The sequence below is a fragment of the Doryrhamphus excisus genome, linkage group LG1, assembly GCF_037039965.1.
Source record: "Doryrhamphus excisus strain RoL-2023G ecotype Guam linkage group LG1, RoL_Dexc_Guam_v1.1, whole genome shotgun sequence".
Lineage (NCBI taxonomy): Eukaryota > Metazoa > Chordata > Actinopteri > Syngnathiformes > Syngnathidae > Doryrhamphus > Doryrhamphus excisus.
Window position 1 is genome coordinate 6,238,597 of NC_136357.1, and position 15,019 is coordinate 6,253,615.

Here is a 15,019-nt window from a genome sequence, read left to right on the forward strand (position 1 = left end):
GTACATTGCCTTGTATTTATTTACAACGCAGCCCTGACTTAACCAATATGGCAGCCACTTTGACGTATGGCTCAGCACTCGATGCGACGTCTATCGATTTCTATGGACTGAAGCATATGGACTGCAGACCCGGATGTAGACACAAACGCTGTGAACTAAGATGATGTATTTCCGGGTCGTGGGTCTTCAATATGGCTGCCGGTGTTTTTCGGCGTGTGTAACGCGTGGAAATTTGTCTGCGCTTGATTTATAACACAAAGTAACAAAATTTGTGTGAATGGAGTGCGTGTGTTTCGCGTTGTTATTAAACAATTCGTCGTCCAAGCCAGCGTTTGATATGTTAACTGCTTTACACACTAGCGAATAGTAGCACCACGTGTTATTTGTTGGACCCTACCATTTACACATCGGCGACTCATCTGTTGAACAAAATGGGTGAGTTTAAGGTGCACCGGGTTAGATTTTTCGAATATATGCCCAGCGCTATCAGGGCAATGGCGTTCAACAACCGAACTGAGCGGCTTGCTGTTGCCCGGGCTGACAGTACTGTGGAGATCTTCAATTTTGCTGACAACTACTACAAAGAGAAGGTAGGGAGCTCGCTCATTTCACAAATCACGTTTCATAAAACACGACATTTATTGTGTTGCATATCATCAGAAAGAAAACATTCAAATCTGATTGATTTGTGATTCTAGAAAGCTACAAGTAGACACACAGGGCAACTTCTAATGTTACTGGGAATGACAAATAACACAACTATTTACAGAACAGTCCAACAGCAGTGCAATAATTTATTATTATTATCATTGTATTTTGGAACATAAGATAAGATATGCCTTTATTCGTCCCTCAGTGGGGAAATTTGCATTGCACAGCAGCAAGAGTACAGAGTCAGTTAAGCAGTACAAAATACACAATATAAAAAAATAAACAACCCAAGTATTAACAAATCAACAATTTTACCCAGAGTTATATACAAATACAGTTTGCAGATAATATGAAATGAGATGAAATATATGACCAGTCTACACACTATGAGATCTTACTAGTGAGTTAATATGAGGCATTATAGACATACTTCACTTAGAATTTAATACATTGCACATTGCACATGGAGGTGGATCAGATATTGCACAGTGAATAGAGTCTGGAGTAACGATACTGAATATAAAAAACAAAGTATTGCACAGATGTACATAGTGGTGTAGAAGTCTATTGGGATGTCTACGAAGTCTATGATGCTGCTTTACAATATTTGAATATTTGTACACGTAATCCTGGTATTTGTAAGCATAATATCCAAGTCCTTACCAGGTGTCTAGTGATAATTTACACAATTTGGGTTGCACAGATCATCCCTGGATGTGAGGGTAAAGGCATTGCGACTCTGTGCTGGGTGGGCCAGCGCCTCTTCAGTGCTGGCTTCAGTGGCGAGATCACAGAGTATGACCTGGAGAACCTGCAGGCCAAGTATACAGTTGACGCCTACGGCGGACCGATCTGGGCTATAAGCTGCAACAGCGAGGGAACACTGTTGGCGGTCAGTCAAAAATATTGTGTATCATTTATTGTTTTTACTCTCACTTTTGCTATCTAGAATGTTGTTTTATGATTTGATTGTTCATTTTTTTTATCAGGTTGCGTGTGAAGATGGGACGGTGAAGATTTTTGAAATACTGGAGGACAGGATTCAATTTCAAAGGAACTTTGACAGGCAAAAAAGTAGGACAATAAGCACACTTAAATGTTTTTTCTTTTTTAAACTTAAACTCATGTTGGGCTGTGAGCTGTGCTTCACCCATGTTTCATATTTAACCCAAAGAACTTGGTAATGGTAATGGTTTTATTTCATTTGAACATGCATCAGATTACAATTGAATGCATCCCATAATCAGTTCACAGTTCCACATGTCCAAAAGGAGTAGGAAGAAGCAAAGCTTATTAAATCCTACCCCTCCATCTGGTACTTTAACTGGTAACAGTAACTGTTTCATTTGTTCACTTCCTGCGTTACCAATATAGTTTACGTTTTTTGTTTGTTTTTTTTTATTTTTGTACGTGACAAAAATAAAATAAAAAAACAAACCAAAAAAACTTACTTAGTTTAAGTTTTTTTTGTTTGTTTTTTTATTTTATTTTTGTCATATAAATAAAATAAAAAAACAAAGAAAAAACTTACTTAGTTTAAGTTTGTTTTTTATTTTATTTACTTATTTTATTTATTTTATTTTTACAAAAATAAAGTAAAAAAAAGAAACTTAAAAAACGTAAACTTAATTTACGTTTTTTGTTTGTTTGTTTTTTTACAAAAATAAAAAAAACAAACAAAAAATAAGTAAGTTTTTTTTACGTTTTTTTTTTTTTTTTTACAAAAAAACCCACAAAACAAACTTAAACTATATTAGGAAAGCATTAAGTGAACAAATGTAACAGTTACTGATTGTAAAAGTACCAGATGGAGGGGTAGGATTTAGTAAGCTTTGCTTCTTCCTACTCCTTTTGGACATGTGGAACTGTGAACTGATTATGTGATGCACTCAACTTTGCCCAAAATGCACTTTTAATGAGAGAACAGAAGAGGATGACCCCATGGCTATTATTGCATCTGTGTTGCTTATACCTGTTCATATATTCTAGGTCGTATCGTAAGTATTTCTTGGCACCCCTCCGGCACATGTTTGGCTGCTGGTATGATGGACATGATCAGAATATTTGATGCTGAAACGGGTAAAGTGATACAAAATCATCACTTCCTGCTCTGCTCTTTGCTTGAGTTAATTAACATCTTTGTGTGTGTGGTTGTGCTCATATCAGGTCACAGTGCACACAGAATGCTGGTAGAAAGAGGCATTGGACCAAAAAGGGTCAGCAGCGGGGTGGTGGTTTGGGCTGTTGCCTTCTTGTCAAACAACACCATCGTCAGTGGTGATTCCGAAGGAAAAGTTCAAATATGGGATGGAGTCACAGCAACACTTGTTCAAACTCATCGAGTCACAGCGTGGGACGTTCTCGCACTCTCTGTATCCCAGGTGAGAGTCATTACCTGTAGCAACACATAAGATGGCCGGTTTCAGATGCATGAGTGGTGTTGAATATACTAATTGATTGACCAACAGGACGAAAGCAGCCTTATTGCCGGGACAACAGAGGGCACCGTGATCCAGTTCCAGTTTCTCTCCTGCAACACGGACCATCAGAGCAAGCGCTGGGTCCGAACCAGAACCTTTAAAAACAGTTCCCATGACGTGAAGGCATTGGTTCACACTGAGACAGCTGTTGTTTCTGGAGGTCGGTGTTAACTTCTAAAGTTCTGTGGTTGATCTGATGGTTGCGTGATTTAATAGTACATTCGCTTTGGACCATTACCATATCTTAAAAGTTTGTGGATTAGTTATGCCTCAAAATTATCTTTAAGTGTTCACAGTCATGTAGATGCCTGTAATATGTGTGATTATGAAGTCTGATTGTAACTTTGCTTTTGGAGAGTGTGCCATGTTTTTATTGTTGGATCCCCCCTTAGGTATGGATACTCAGGTGGTAGTACAACCGCTGCTGGACAAGGTGGAGAAGCTGAGCCAAGAGGCATCCCTTCGGAAGATTATGTTCCCACATGTGAGTACCGCATGAAAACACGATTCTTTCGACGAGCCACTCAATCACATTTTGACAGTCAGCAATCTGCTATACTGTCAACCCCTCGTTTAGCGCGGTTAATTGGTTCCAGACCCAACTGTGATTAATGAACTTCTGCAAAGTAGGATTCTGTATTAATAAATGGAAAAGCTTTGTAGTTGGAGCACAGAAAAACTGTTTTTTTTGCAATTATTTGAGCCCTGTAAACATAAAATAGCACCCCTATAGTAAAATTTCCACTTATGTTATGCTTTATTTACACCACATTGTAAGAAACCATAAACTTGACACTTCCACAAGGAATGGGGAGAAGTTGTTTTCCACTATATCATGTCGGACATGCAAGGTTGACTTTAAAAGAGACAGCCTCGAAACAGCGATCATAAATTAATTTTTGAAAAACCACCACAGAGAGAGTTAGCAATGTTAGAACCGCGATGTAGCGATGGACAACTGGAGTTGGATTGTTGCACACTAACACACGTTTTCTTCTGCGCAGACGAGTCTGGTGTCTTGTGCCAAGAAGTTGGGGCTGCTGCTCTTCCAGTTCCCCGATCATCTGGAGCTGTGGAGACTAGGGGAGAGTGATGGGCACGGTGAGAAGACAACACGCACCAACATTGACACAGCATACAATTCACCACAAAGAACGTCCTGGCCACCACAATCCCTACTTTGTGTCTATTTTTATACCTTTTTAAATATACTTTATTTTTTTTATTTTCATTTTTTAAACAAAATGTCAACATTAATACAAACAAAAAGCGGGCACTGGACATACACAGTATACAATTTAGTTATTTCACATTCCCTGTCATGGTGCAATTTGAGTCATTTCCTTGATTTTTGTCCGTGAACTTCAGTCCTCAATCTATGTGTTAATAGTTCCATATTGTGTATTGTGTTCATCACACAAAGCCAGTCCTCCATTACCGGGGGTCTTGGATTAAGCCATTTTTTGGTAATGGCTTTTTTTAGTAATGCTACCAACATGATTTTATATAAATACTTATCTTCTCTTAACACAAGGTCTCCCACCAGGTGGCCCAGATACAATGTCTCGCATGAAAAAGTCACATTGTAACCCAAAATCCTCTCCATGCCCTCTTCCAAAACATGGTGATAGTTGGGCAGAACCAGAACACACGTGAATGGTTGACATTGACTACACCACACTGACTTTAAGTACATTTGTGTATTTTTAGCGGCATGGCAGTCGAGTCGTTAGCACGCAGACCTCACAGCTAGGAGACATCTCTGTGTGGAGTTTGCATGTTCTCCCCGTGCATGCGTGGGTTTTCTCCGGGTACTCCGGTTTCCTCCCACATTCCAAAAACATGCTAGGTTAATTGGCGACTCCAAATTGTCCATAGGTATGAATGTGAGTGTGAATGGTTGTTTGTCTATATGTGCCCTGTGATTGGCTGGCGACCAGTCCAGGGTGTACCCCGCCTCCCGCTCGAAGACAGCTGGGATAGGCTCCAGCACCTCCCGCGACCCTCGTGAGGAAAAAGAAGTAGAAAATGAATGAATGAATGTCTATTTTTATACTTTTTTTTTAATATTACCATGATGCAATTACAGTTTTCCTTGCTTCTTTTTTTATCAGGGAAGCCAGGTGACCGTCTTCCTGTGAAGAAGAACCCAGAGAAATTGATTCACCTGAAAAAAAAGGTATGTACCCAAAAGTATTTGACTTGCACTGACCAATCTACAAATGTACAGTGGTGCTAAAATCCCTATTTGACTCTATGTATCTTATATAAAATTTGGGCTGTCAAAAGGAGAGGGGGGGGTCACCAACCTGTCAATCTTGGGGACTTTGCTGGTCGATTGCGAGAATTTTGGGAAAAAAAACTGTATTATTACATTAGTGCCCTCCAATCCTGGAGAGTAACCCAACACGCCCGCACAGCTCGTTCTCCAAGCCGCAACACGCAAGCTCCAGCCGGGAGCCCAGTCCCGAAAACTCTGGCGGAGATACCAGCACGCGTACATCGGCTCACCTTGCCGCGCTAGCAAAAACGTTGAGCAAAAGAGGGAGTGACAGCAGTAGTTATTGCATGTTAATACGACTCAAAATCTGCGTTGGCTTGCAAGGTTAACACCCATCTCTAAACCCATGAAACCTTCCCATCTCCCACGTACAGTGCTATCCTATCATTCATTCATTCATTCATTTTCTACCGCTTATCCTCACAAAGGTCGCGGGGGTGCTGGAGCCTATCCCAACTTTCTTTGGGCGAGAGGCGGGGTACACCCTGGACTGGTCGCCAGCCAATCACAGGGCACATATAGACAAACAACCATTCACACTCACATTCATACCTATGGACAATTTGGAGTCGCCAATTAACCTAGCATGTTTTTGGAATGTGGGAGGAAACCGGAGTACCCGGAGAAAACCCACGCATTCATGGGGAGAACATGCAAACTCCACACAGAGATGGCCGGGGGTGGAATTGAACCCTGGTCTCCTAGCTGTGAGGTCTGACCGCCGTGCCGCCTGCTATCCTATCATTTCTTCATAAAATATTCGATAATTAAACCTCTCAGGAAATAACATACACAACACAACCACTTTTCCTTTTGGTTTACCTTCGTCCTCCATACACAATAAATCCTGCACCGTGCTGTCCTGTCTAACCTTTGAGACTCAACTGAAGCCTGCTCAGATGAGAGGCAGAACATCAAGACAGCCGGAAGCAAAATAACTGATCTGTACGGAAACACTTGTTGACACTATCGGGGTACCAGTAGTTCTGATTGGCTGGCGTATTTGCAGGGAGAAGATAACATCTGGTTCAGTGCTCTCTCTCCAAGCGGAGAATGGCTGGCATTCTCCACCTTCTCCAGCATTCGTCTCTATAAGATCCAGATCCACAACAGCATCATCGTCACAAAGGTGTGTACTTCATGTTTGGTCAATGTGATATTTTGACATTGAAGTGAAATCAGATTTGGCTTATTTACGATGTTGTTGACGCTTTATGCCGTCCTTTGGGGGTCACCATAGGTGTCGAAACTGCCCAAGATCCTTCACACTGCCCAGCAGCTCTGCTTTTCCTCCGACTCCTCCAAACTCTTTGCATCCTGCGGCCGCTCATCAGTCATCGTGGTTTCTCTCAGCCAGTCGGAGTGCAAATATGTTCACACCTTTAAACCTAAATCAGGTGAGAGCGTGGATTTTTTTTTTTTCCATAAATGAATCATGAAAACGTGACCAGATTCGGGTACGGACCTACAAAACCGGTCTGGAATTTTTTTTTTGGAGAATTCAGCGTCAGCGCCCTGGAGGCTTTAACGGCACACTGTTTATGTTGAACGGGTTTTTTTTGTTGTTTTTTTTTACACGCTCAGTTTCATTGACATGTGGCGTAACAATAGCATCATTAGCTTTGTTTTCCAATATCCTTCACGTGTGGCCAGGCTCCAGAAACCCCGTCCATCTGTTACACGCCAGCGATGATGGCAAGTGGCTCGCAACCGCCAACACGGGTTTTGAAGTGCACGTCTACGACCTTCAAAAGATGAAGGTGAATTTGAGTTGTGTTTATTTTTGTGTTGATTCACACAATTTCCCCCCACTTTTATGCCACTTCCTGTCTGTGTGTGCAAATATAGCTTCACTGCACGGTGCCGGTATACAGCTCCTGTCCCACTGCCTTGGCCATCCACCCCACCACCCAGAACCTCATCACGGTACACGCTGATCAGCAGGTGAACACTTGAGTCACATCCTTGTCTTTTTCTTCCGGACTTTGGTCTTTGGAATTTAACATCACCTTTCTTCCATTATTAGATATTTGAGTTCTCTCTCAAGCAAAAAGAGTACAGTGAGTGGAGCCGCAAGCTGCAGAAACAAGGGCTCCACCCTCGGTGGTTGAAGAGGGACACGCCAATCACCCACGTCACCTTCAACCCCAAGAACACCGCTCACATCTTTCTGCATGACACATTTATGTTCTGCCTCCTGGATAAGAGTCTGGTACGTGAAGCAGACCACATATATTGCTTTATTATTATTATTTTTTTGCTGTGTGATAAATCAACAAGGACTTTTTTGTTTTTCCACGCAGCCACTCCCTGACGCAAAATCTCAGCTATCCAATCAGACAACACTTCAAAGTCTTCCAGAGCGTGAGAGGATAAAACACAGACACTCGTTCAAGATAAGCAGGACCTTTCAGGTACCCCCCTCCCCCCCATACAAGTCCTAAACTCATGTTTAGCATTATTTGCTGAGGGGGGTGCCATCCTTGGGTCGCTTCGACCTGGCCGGCTGAGGGTTCCTCCCTTTGATGTGGAGGTCCGCCCATCTGTCGGGGGGGGGGGTGCTGGTGCCCCGATGGCACGACCTGCGGCTCCTCCCAGTGTGCCATGCCATGTCTCCCTACTGTGTGTGTGTGTGTGTGTGTGTGGTATGGAGGGTGGGAGCGAGGGACTTTCTTAGTATTTGTTTTCCTTTCAATTGTGGTAATTGTTTTTAATTCTGTAAAGCACTTTGTGGGGTGGCACGGCGGTCTAGTGGTTAGCGCGCAGACCTCACAGCTAGGAGACCAGGGTTCAATTCCCAAAACCCCAACCAGGAATCAAACCTGGTGTAAACCCTAAGTGTGTACTATTCCCAAGTGGCCAATAATCTTTACATATTTTCCTCACCTTTATTTGAAATGGACAGTGCATATTAATAGAGAAAAGTACATAGATAGTATTCATTTTTACTATAAAACATAGACCAGGGTTCAATTCCACCCTTGGGCATATCTCTGTGTGGAATTTGCATGTTCTCCCCATGCATGCGTGGGTTTTCTCCGGGTACTCCGGTTTCCTCCCACATTCCAAAAACATGCTAGGTTAATTGGCGACTCCAAATTGTCCATAGGTATGAATGTGAGTGTGAATGGTTGTTTGTCTATATGTGCCCTGTGATTGGCTGGCGACCAGTCCAGGGTGTACCCCGCCTCTCGCCCAAAGACAGCTGGGATAGGCTCCAGCACCCCCGCGACCCTCGTGAGGAAAAAGCGGTAGAAAATGAATGAATGAATAAAGCACTTTGTGTTGCATGTCTTTGTACTATACAAATAAAGTTGATTTAATTTGATTTATCATTGCATTGCAATGATATTGAAATGTTTTAATAAGTGAGCGAAATAACAATATTGCTTCATACTTCCCACAGCATCTCTTGTTTGCCACTCTCCTGGATGACCAGTCCCTAGTGGTAGTGGAGCGCCCCCTCCAGGACATCCAGTGTCAACTACCTCCACCTGTACAACAGAAGAAGTTTGCCACATAAAACAAACATTCTGTGTGTCATCCAAGATGACCGATTCCAACAAAGGAATCAATTGGGAAAGAGCTGAACCTGGGACGTTGCCGCTTTGTAAAGACCGTTTTGATAAATAAAACAAATATTTACCTTAGAATACTATCGTTTTTGTTTCATCAAGCTCGTTATTATATCAGTGTTTTCTGTGCTAACACATTAGCTCTGTATTGAGGATGGAGCCTATAAAAGTTTTGGTTTTTCCATGTGCATCAAGTAATGCATTATGTCACACCTAGTTATGATGATGATGATGATGGGACAATGGTGGATTTACAGGAAGTCGGATGTGGGCGGTTACCATTCCCAACAGATTCATCAAACTTTGAATAATTATAAGAATTCTTCCATGTGATCAACAACAATACAACCACTACGCATGAACCTGAATATGGGTTAACACATTTCTCCATTGGGGGGTGCTTCCAAGTCAGAGTAGCACAGAGATAATGGTCTTGAAGCCAACATCTGATGCTCCAATCCAAATATACAGTAGGTTCTTATCGATAAATTAGAATATGGTACAAAAGAGGCTTGATTTCATACAAAGATGCCAATTTAAAGCTCAGTTTATTTGCTTACAATGGAAATGGGTTTACAATATGGACTTTTTTTCCAAAGTTAACAGATACTGTATTTGGAGCTTATATTATCAAAATTCATTCTTGAAATGTTTCACTCTGTGTAGTGAATCTATACAAAAGTTTCATTTATTTTTTTTCATACTGAGATACTAAAACGGTGACGTGCATTTGGAAATAAACAAAGCGTCACAATGTTTATTTTGCTTCAAAGAAGCTAACCTTACAAGTCCTGTTTGACAGGAACGATTCAATGTCAGATCTTCTTCATTCACTCGAGAATCAGCTAAACCTTGCCGAATAGAATAAATGAAAATATATATCATTGCAATTTCAACATGAAAAATTGCTCAAATTGAAACACACTGCATTCCATACAATGCAGCATTGTAAACATAACATAAATAAATAAATAAGCCAATAAATAAAGGATGATGCGACTTTGAGCTTCGGAAGTCTGACTAATGTTTGCAAAAAAAAAAAAAAAAAAAAGACAACACAGTTCTGGAAGCCTATCCGGTCATACTGTGATTGCAAGGTGGTCCCATACACGGGGGGGTCCCCTAGAAAGAGATGCGGGGTCTGGCACATGTGCAGCCCACTACTACATCCACAGACACAGGCTTCAGATAGTACCCGTGGCCTTCACTGCACAGCTCCCTCTTCAGGAACACTCGACTCTGTGAAATGGGGATGGAGTTGTAGTCGTGGCTCAATCTGGGGGCCCCGTTTTTCATCATGATGCAGCCTGAGCACAGACACTGAGCTTCGACGTAGCTGGAGGGGTAGTGATCCTCCATGTTTTTCCGCCTGGACACAAACGACATGGCAGCAAAAGTCAATCAGGACTAAGGACTGTATGAGTGCTGAAACTGTAGCATGGAGTGCTCTCAATGTTGCCAACGTGTACACATTTATAGTACAGTGCCCGGGTGGTTAATTTTATAACTTTATATAGCTTTATAACTTTTTTTAATACATTTTATAACGAGTTTGATTCCACGCTCGGCCATCTCTGTATGGAGTTTGCATGTTCTCCCCCGTGCATGAGTGGGTTTTTTTCCGGGTATTCCAGTTTCGTCCCACATTCCTAAAAAATGCTAGGTTAATTTACGTCTCCCAATTGTCCATAGGTATGAATGTGAGTGTGAATGGTTGTTTGTCTATATGTGCCCTGTGATTGGCTGGCGACCAGTCCAGGGTGTACCCCGCCTTTCACCCGAAGACAGCTGGGATAGGCTCCAGCACCCCCTGCAACCCTTGTGAGGATAAGCGGTAGAAAATGAATGAATGAATTCAGCTGTTAACCCTGGTGGTGTAATGGTACAGCTGCTACATACATAGATGGTATAATGGTACAGCTGCTACAGCAGTCAAACATGGATGGTTGTTTGTCTATATGTGCCCTGTGATTGGCTGGCCACCAGTCCAGGGTGTACCCCGCCTCTCACCCGAAGACAGCTGGGATAGGCTCCAGCATACCCCACGACCCTTGTGAGGATAAGCGATAGAAAATGAATGAATGAATTCAGCTGTTGACCCTGGTGGTGTAATGGTACAGCTGCTACAGCAGTCAAACATGGATGGTTGTTTGTCTATATGTGACCTTTGATTGGCTGGCGACCAGTCCAGGGTGTACCCCGCCTCTCACCCGAAGAAAGCTGGGATAGGCTCCAGCATACCCCGCGACCCTCGTGAGGATAAGCGGTAGAAAATGAATGAATGAATTCAGCTGTTAACCCTGGTGGTGTTATGGTACAGCTGCTACAGCAGTTGAACATGGATGGTTGTTTGTCTATATGTGCCCTGTGATTGGGAAGTTTTACTCATACTTTTGCTTGCTATACAAAAAAATCACTTTTATTACTAAAGTCAAGTCATTTCTTAATAACCCAAGTTTTTCCTCGGAAATGGTCGACTTTATTCTTGAAATCTACGATTTTTTTTAATGTGGCCTAAATACTTTGTCGTATTTTGGTGTACTCTTTGTAATGTGTAATCCATGCAGTAATTCATGCTGTAAGTCATAATCATAACTGCTCCATAAGCAGTCACGCCTACTTTCAATGAGTCCCAAAATAGCACGGCAGTTCTATTTATGTACATGACAGAGTTTGGCAGCCATTGGTGTGCATTTCAAAGCCCTAACAGAGGAGTGTTGATATGTCACAATAAATCGAGTATTCCCTCGTATTTTGCTAGTATCCATGATGACGTTTCATTTTGGTGTGAGGGAAAGTAGTCTGGAGATGATGAAAGCCTGGGAACGCCGTGACTAATTAAGAAACGCTCTCCCAGAGTTGACATGACACAATATGGTGATGCAACTGAGAGATTGTGCAAGAACCTGCGGGACTTTCCCTGTGGCGTGCGCTCGCCCATCACCTGACTGTCAGACTGTCTCGACAGATCCTTCCCAGCAAATTTAGACGGCGAACGCTTCACGTCGAGCGTGTGTTTTGTCACGACCTGATGATGCCCCAAGCGATGAAGTGTCAAAGTTCAATGCTTTGTAAGAAGGTGTGGAAGTGAAGCTTATAATAACACAACGTGTCGTAAGATGCTAGCGGTTATCGGATCACGTTTTAACGTGTCAAGTGGGATTTTCCTGCAAGTGTTCGTTTGTAATCCAGATCCTCACCAAAATGTTGTCTCAAAGCATCACTGGAAAAGTACTAGCAATTTTTTTTTTTTAAAGTCAACGTTGACAAAACTTTGTTTGACGTTTGTATAGAATCTTAGCCAACCAGTCCAGGGTGTAGACAGCTGGGATAGGCTCCAGCATGCCTGCAACCTAAGCGGTATGGATGGATAGAATGTTAGCTTTAACCCTTAGATGCATCAGTGGGTCAAAAATGACCCAGTCACGTTGTTTTCTTGAGATATCTTCGTAATTACATTTTTTGCCTTTTTACCCTTTTTTTTATCATTTCATATTCCACGTTTTCCTCAAAAAACATGTTTTTGATATCATGCCATTCACATTTTTAACTCATATTTTATACATTTTAAGAAATTTTAGTTTTTGTGTTACTACCCCAACCTTCCATAAGTGGCTCAAAAATGACCTTTTCAGGTTGTTTTCTTGAAATATCTTTGTAATTAATTTTTTTTATAATTTCATATTCCAGGTTTTCCTCAAAAAACACGTTTTTGATATCATGGCATTCACATTTTAACTTACCTTTTATACATTTTAAGAAATTTATGTTTTTGTGTTACTACCCCAACCTTCCATAAGTGGGTAAAAAAAAAATAAATATCTTTGTAATGATTTTTTTTTATCATTTCATATTCTAGGTATTCCTCAAAAAACATGTTTTTGATATCATGCCATTCACATTTTTTACTTAACTTTTATGCATTTTAAGAAATTTTTGTTTTTGTGTTACGACCCCAACCTTCCATAGTGGGTAAAAAAAGATTAAATATCTTTGTAATGAAAATTGTTTATCATTTCATATTCCAGGTATTCCTCAAAAAACGTGTTTTTGATATCATGCCATTCACAGTTTTAACTCATGTTTTAAACATTTTAAGAAATTTTAGTTTTTGTGTTACTACCCCAACCTTCCATAAGTGGGTAAAAAAAAATATCTTTGTAATGAAAGTTTTTTATCATTTCATATTCCAGGTATTCCTCAAAAAACATGTTTTTGACATCATGCCATTCACATTTTAAACTCATATTTTATATATTTTAAGAAATTTTAGTTTTTGTGTTACTACCCCAACCTTCCATAAGTGGGTAAAAAAATGAAATATCTTGGTAATAAAATTTTTTTATCATTTCATATTCCAGGTATTCCTCAAAAAACATGTTTTTGATATCATGCCATTCACATTTTTAACTCACGTTTTATACATTTTAAGAAATTTTAGTTTTTGTGTTACTACCCCAACCTTCCATAAGTGGGTAAAAAAAAATATCTTTGTAATGAAAGTTTTTTATCATTTCATATTCCAGGTATTCCTCAAAAAACATGTTTTTGATATCATGCCATTCACATTTTTAACTCATATTTTATATATTTTAAGAAATTTTAGTTTTTGTGTTACTACCCCAACCTTCCATAAGTGGGTAAAAAAAAAATATCTTTGTAATGAAAGTTTTTTATCATTTCATATTCCAGGTATTCCTCAAAAAACATGTTTTTGATATCATGCCATTCACATTTTTAACTCATATTTTATATAGTTTAAGAAATTGTAGTTTTTGTGTTACTACCCCAACCTTCCAGAAGTGGGTAAAAAAATGAAATATCTTGGTAATGAAATTTTTTTATCATTTCATATTCCAGGTATTCCTCAAAAAACATGTTTTTGACATCATGTCATTCACATTTTTAACTCATATTTTATATATTTTAAGAAATTTTAGTTTTTGTGTTACTACCCCAACCTTCCATAAGTGGGTCAAAAAATTAAATATCTTGGTAATGAAATTTTTTTATCATTTCATATTTCAGGTATTCCTCAAAAAACATGTTTTTGATATCATGCCATTCACATTTTTAACTCACGTTTTATACATTTTAAGAAATTTTAGTTTTTGTGTTACTACCCCAACCTTCCATAAGTGGGTCAAAAATGACCCGTATGCATTTTGTATGGAATCCAATAGGAACCTTTGATTCTTATCAACTCCTAAATATAATACTAAATATCATACAAGTGATTATTCCTAACCAAAATGGCAAAACTGGCATAAAAACGCATTGATTCTAGTATGGGTCATTTTTGACCCACTAATGGAAGAGTGTAGGGTCCTGTCACTCATGCATCTAAGGCTTAAGAGCACAATGGAACCCACCAGCCCAAAGATCTACATGAGTACAATACATGGTGGTCACAGGTGTGATCTAGATGCTAAATATGAATGAAACTTACACGTATCGCCATGGCGACAGGGACCTGGCGTTCGTGGGGTCGTTCGGTGCTGGTTTCCCAGCGTAGTTCATGCAAAGGTCCACAGTGCCGGAGGAACCGGTGTCATGGACCACCACGTCTTGAGGCCCGGGAAACTGCGGGTAATCCGCCAGCTTCTGATTGGCTATCTCACTCAGCTCTCCCTCCTCGTAGCAGGGGATGTTGCGAGTCCACGCGGGTCCCAGCAGAAGGCCCACGATCACCACGGTGGCCACGATCTACGTGAAGCACGTGAAGGATGACTTGTGTCGAGAAGCGGAAAAGGACCCACGTGCGATCCGGATCAACTCACCTGCATGATGATGATGATGATGATGATGATGCACGTTTCCTCTCTTGGCTCGCTTGTCTGATCTCCGGCAGGGCAGACATGCTCCATGCTTTTAACAGCCGTGGCATGAGGAAATGGGACGTGGGCCACCTTCCCACTCAAACACGGATGCAGGTGAGGTCACGTGAAGCGTCTATTTTTATCTCCTGATCGGCTCTTTTCTTTTTTTAACCCCAGGTGAACACACTGCTGAGATAACAATGCGTGCGGATG

At 40.8% G+C, this 15,019-nt stretch overlaps 2 protein-coding genes across 2 annotated transcripts; one reads left to right on the forward strand and one right to left on the reverse strand.

Annotated features, from left to right (window-relative positions):
- The first annotated feature begins 163 nt into the window (after positions 1-163).
- On the forward strand, positions 164-9,971 carry utp4 (UTP4 small subunit processome component). The gene is made up of 16 exons (XM_078799110.1): positions 164-590; positions 1,355-1,543; positions 1,641-1,725; positions 2,641-2,730; positions 2,818-3,032; positions 3,120-3,291; positions 3,524-3,615; positions 4,136-4,232; positions 5,246-5,310; positions 6,422-6,541; positions 6,653-6,809; positions 7,066-7,172; positions 7,261-7,356; positions 7,439-7,624; positions 7,716-7,826; positions 8,819-9,971. The coding sequence occupies exons 1-16, from the start codon at positions 432-434 to the stop codon at positions 8,933-8,935; spliced, it is 2,058 nt and encodes a 685-aa protein (XP_078655236.1). The 5' UTR covers positions 164-431; the 3' UTR covers positions 8,936-9,971.
- Positions 9,972-10,042: 71 nt separating this feature from the next.
- On the reverse strand, positions 10,043-15,019 carry il17c (interleukin 17c). The gene is made up of 3 exons (XM_058075395.2): positions 14,768-15,019; positions 14,437-14,693; positions 10,043-10,356 (listed from the first exon to the last, which is right to left on the reverse strand). Exons 1-3 carry the CDS (start codon positions 14,852-14,854, stop codon positions 10,110-10,112), a joined length of 591 nt encoding a protein of 196 aa, XP_057931378.2. The 5' UTR covers positions 14,855-15,019; the 3' UTR covers positions 10,043-10,109.

Coding starts and splice junctions, on each gene's coding strand:
- utp4 (XM_078799110.1), top strand. CDS start 432: ATGGGTGAGTTTAAGGTGCACCGGGTTAGATTTTTCGAATATATGCCC. Junction 591..1,354: donor ACAACTACTACAAAGAGAAG/GTAGGGAGCTCG, acceptor TGGGTTGCACAG/ATCATCCCTGGATGTGAGGG. Junction 6,810..7,065: donor CACCTTTAAACCTAAATCAG/GTGAGAGCGTGG, acceptor ACGTGTGGCCAG/GCTCCAGAAACCCCGTCCAT.
- il17c (XM_058075395.2), bottom strand. CDS start 14,854: ATGGAGCATGTCTGCCCTGCCGGAGATCAGACAAGCGAGCCAAGAGAG. Junction 14,694..14,767: donor TCATCATCATCATCATGCAG/GTGAGTTGATCC, acceptor TGCTTCACGTAG/ATCGTGGCCACCGTGGTGAT. Junction 10,357..14,436: donor CTGTCGCCATGGCGATACGT/GTAAGTTTCATT, acceptor GTTTGTGTCCAG/GCGGAAAAACATGGAGGATC.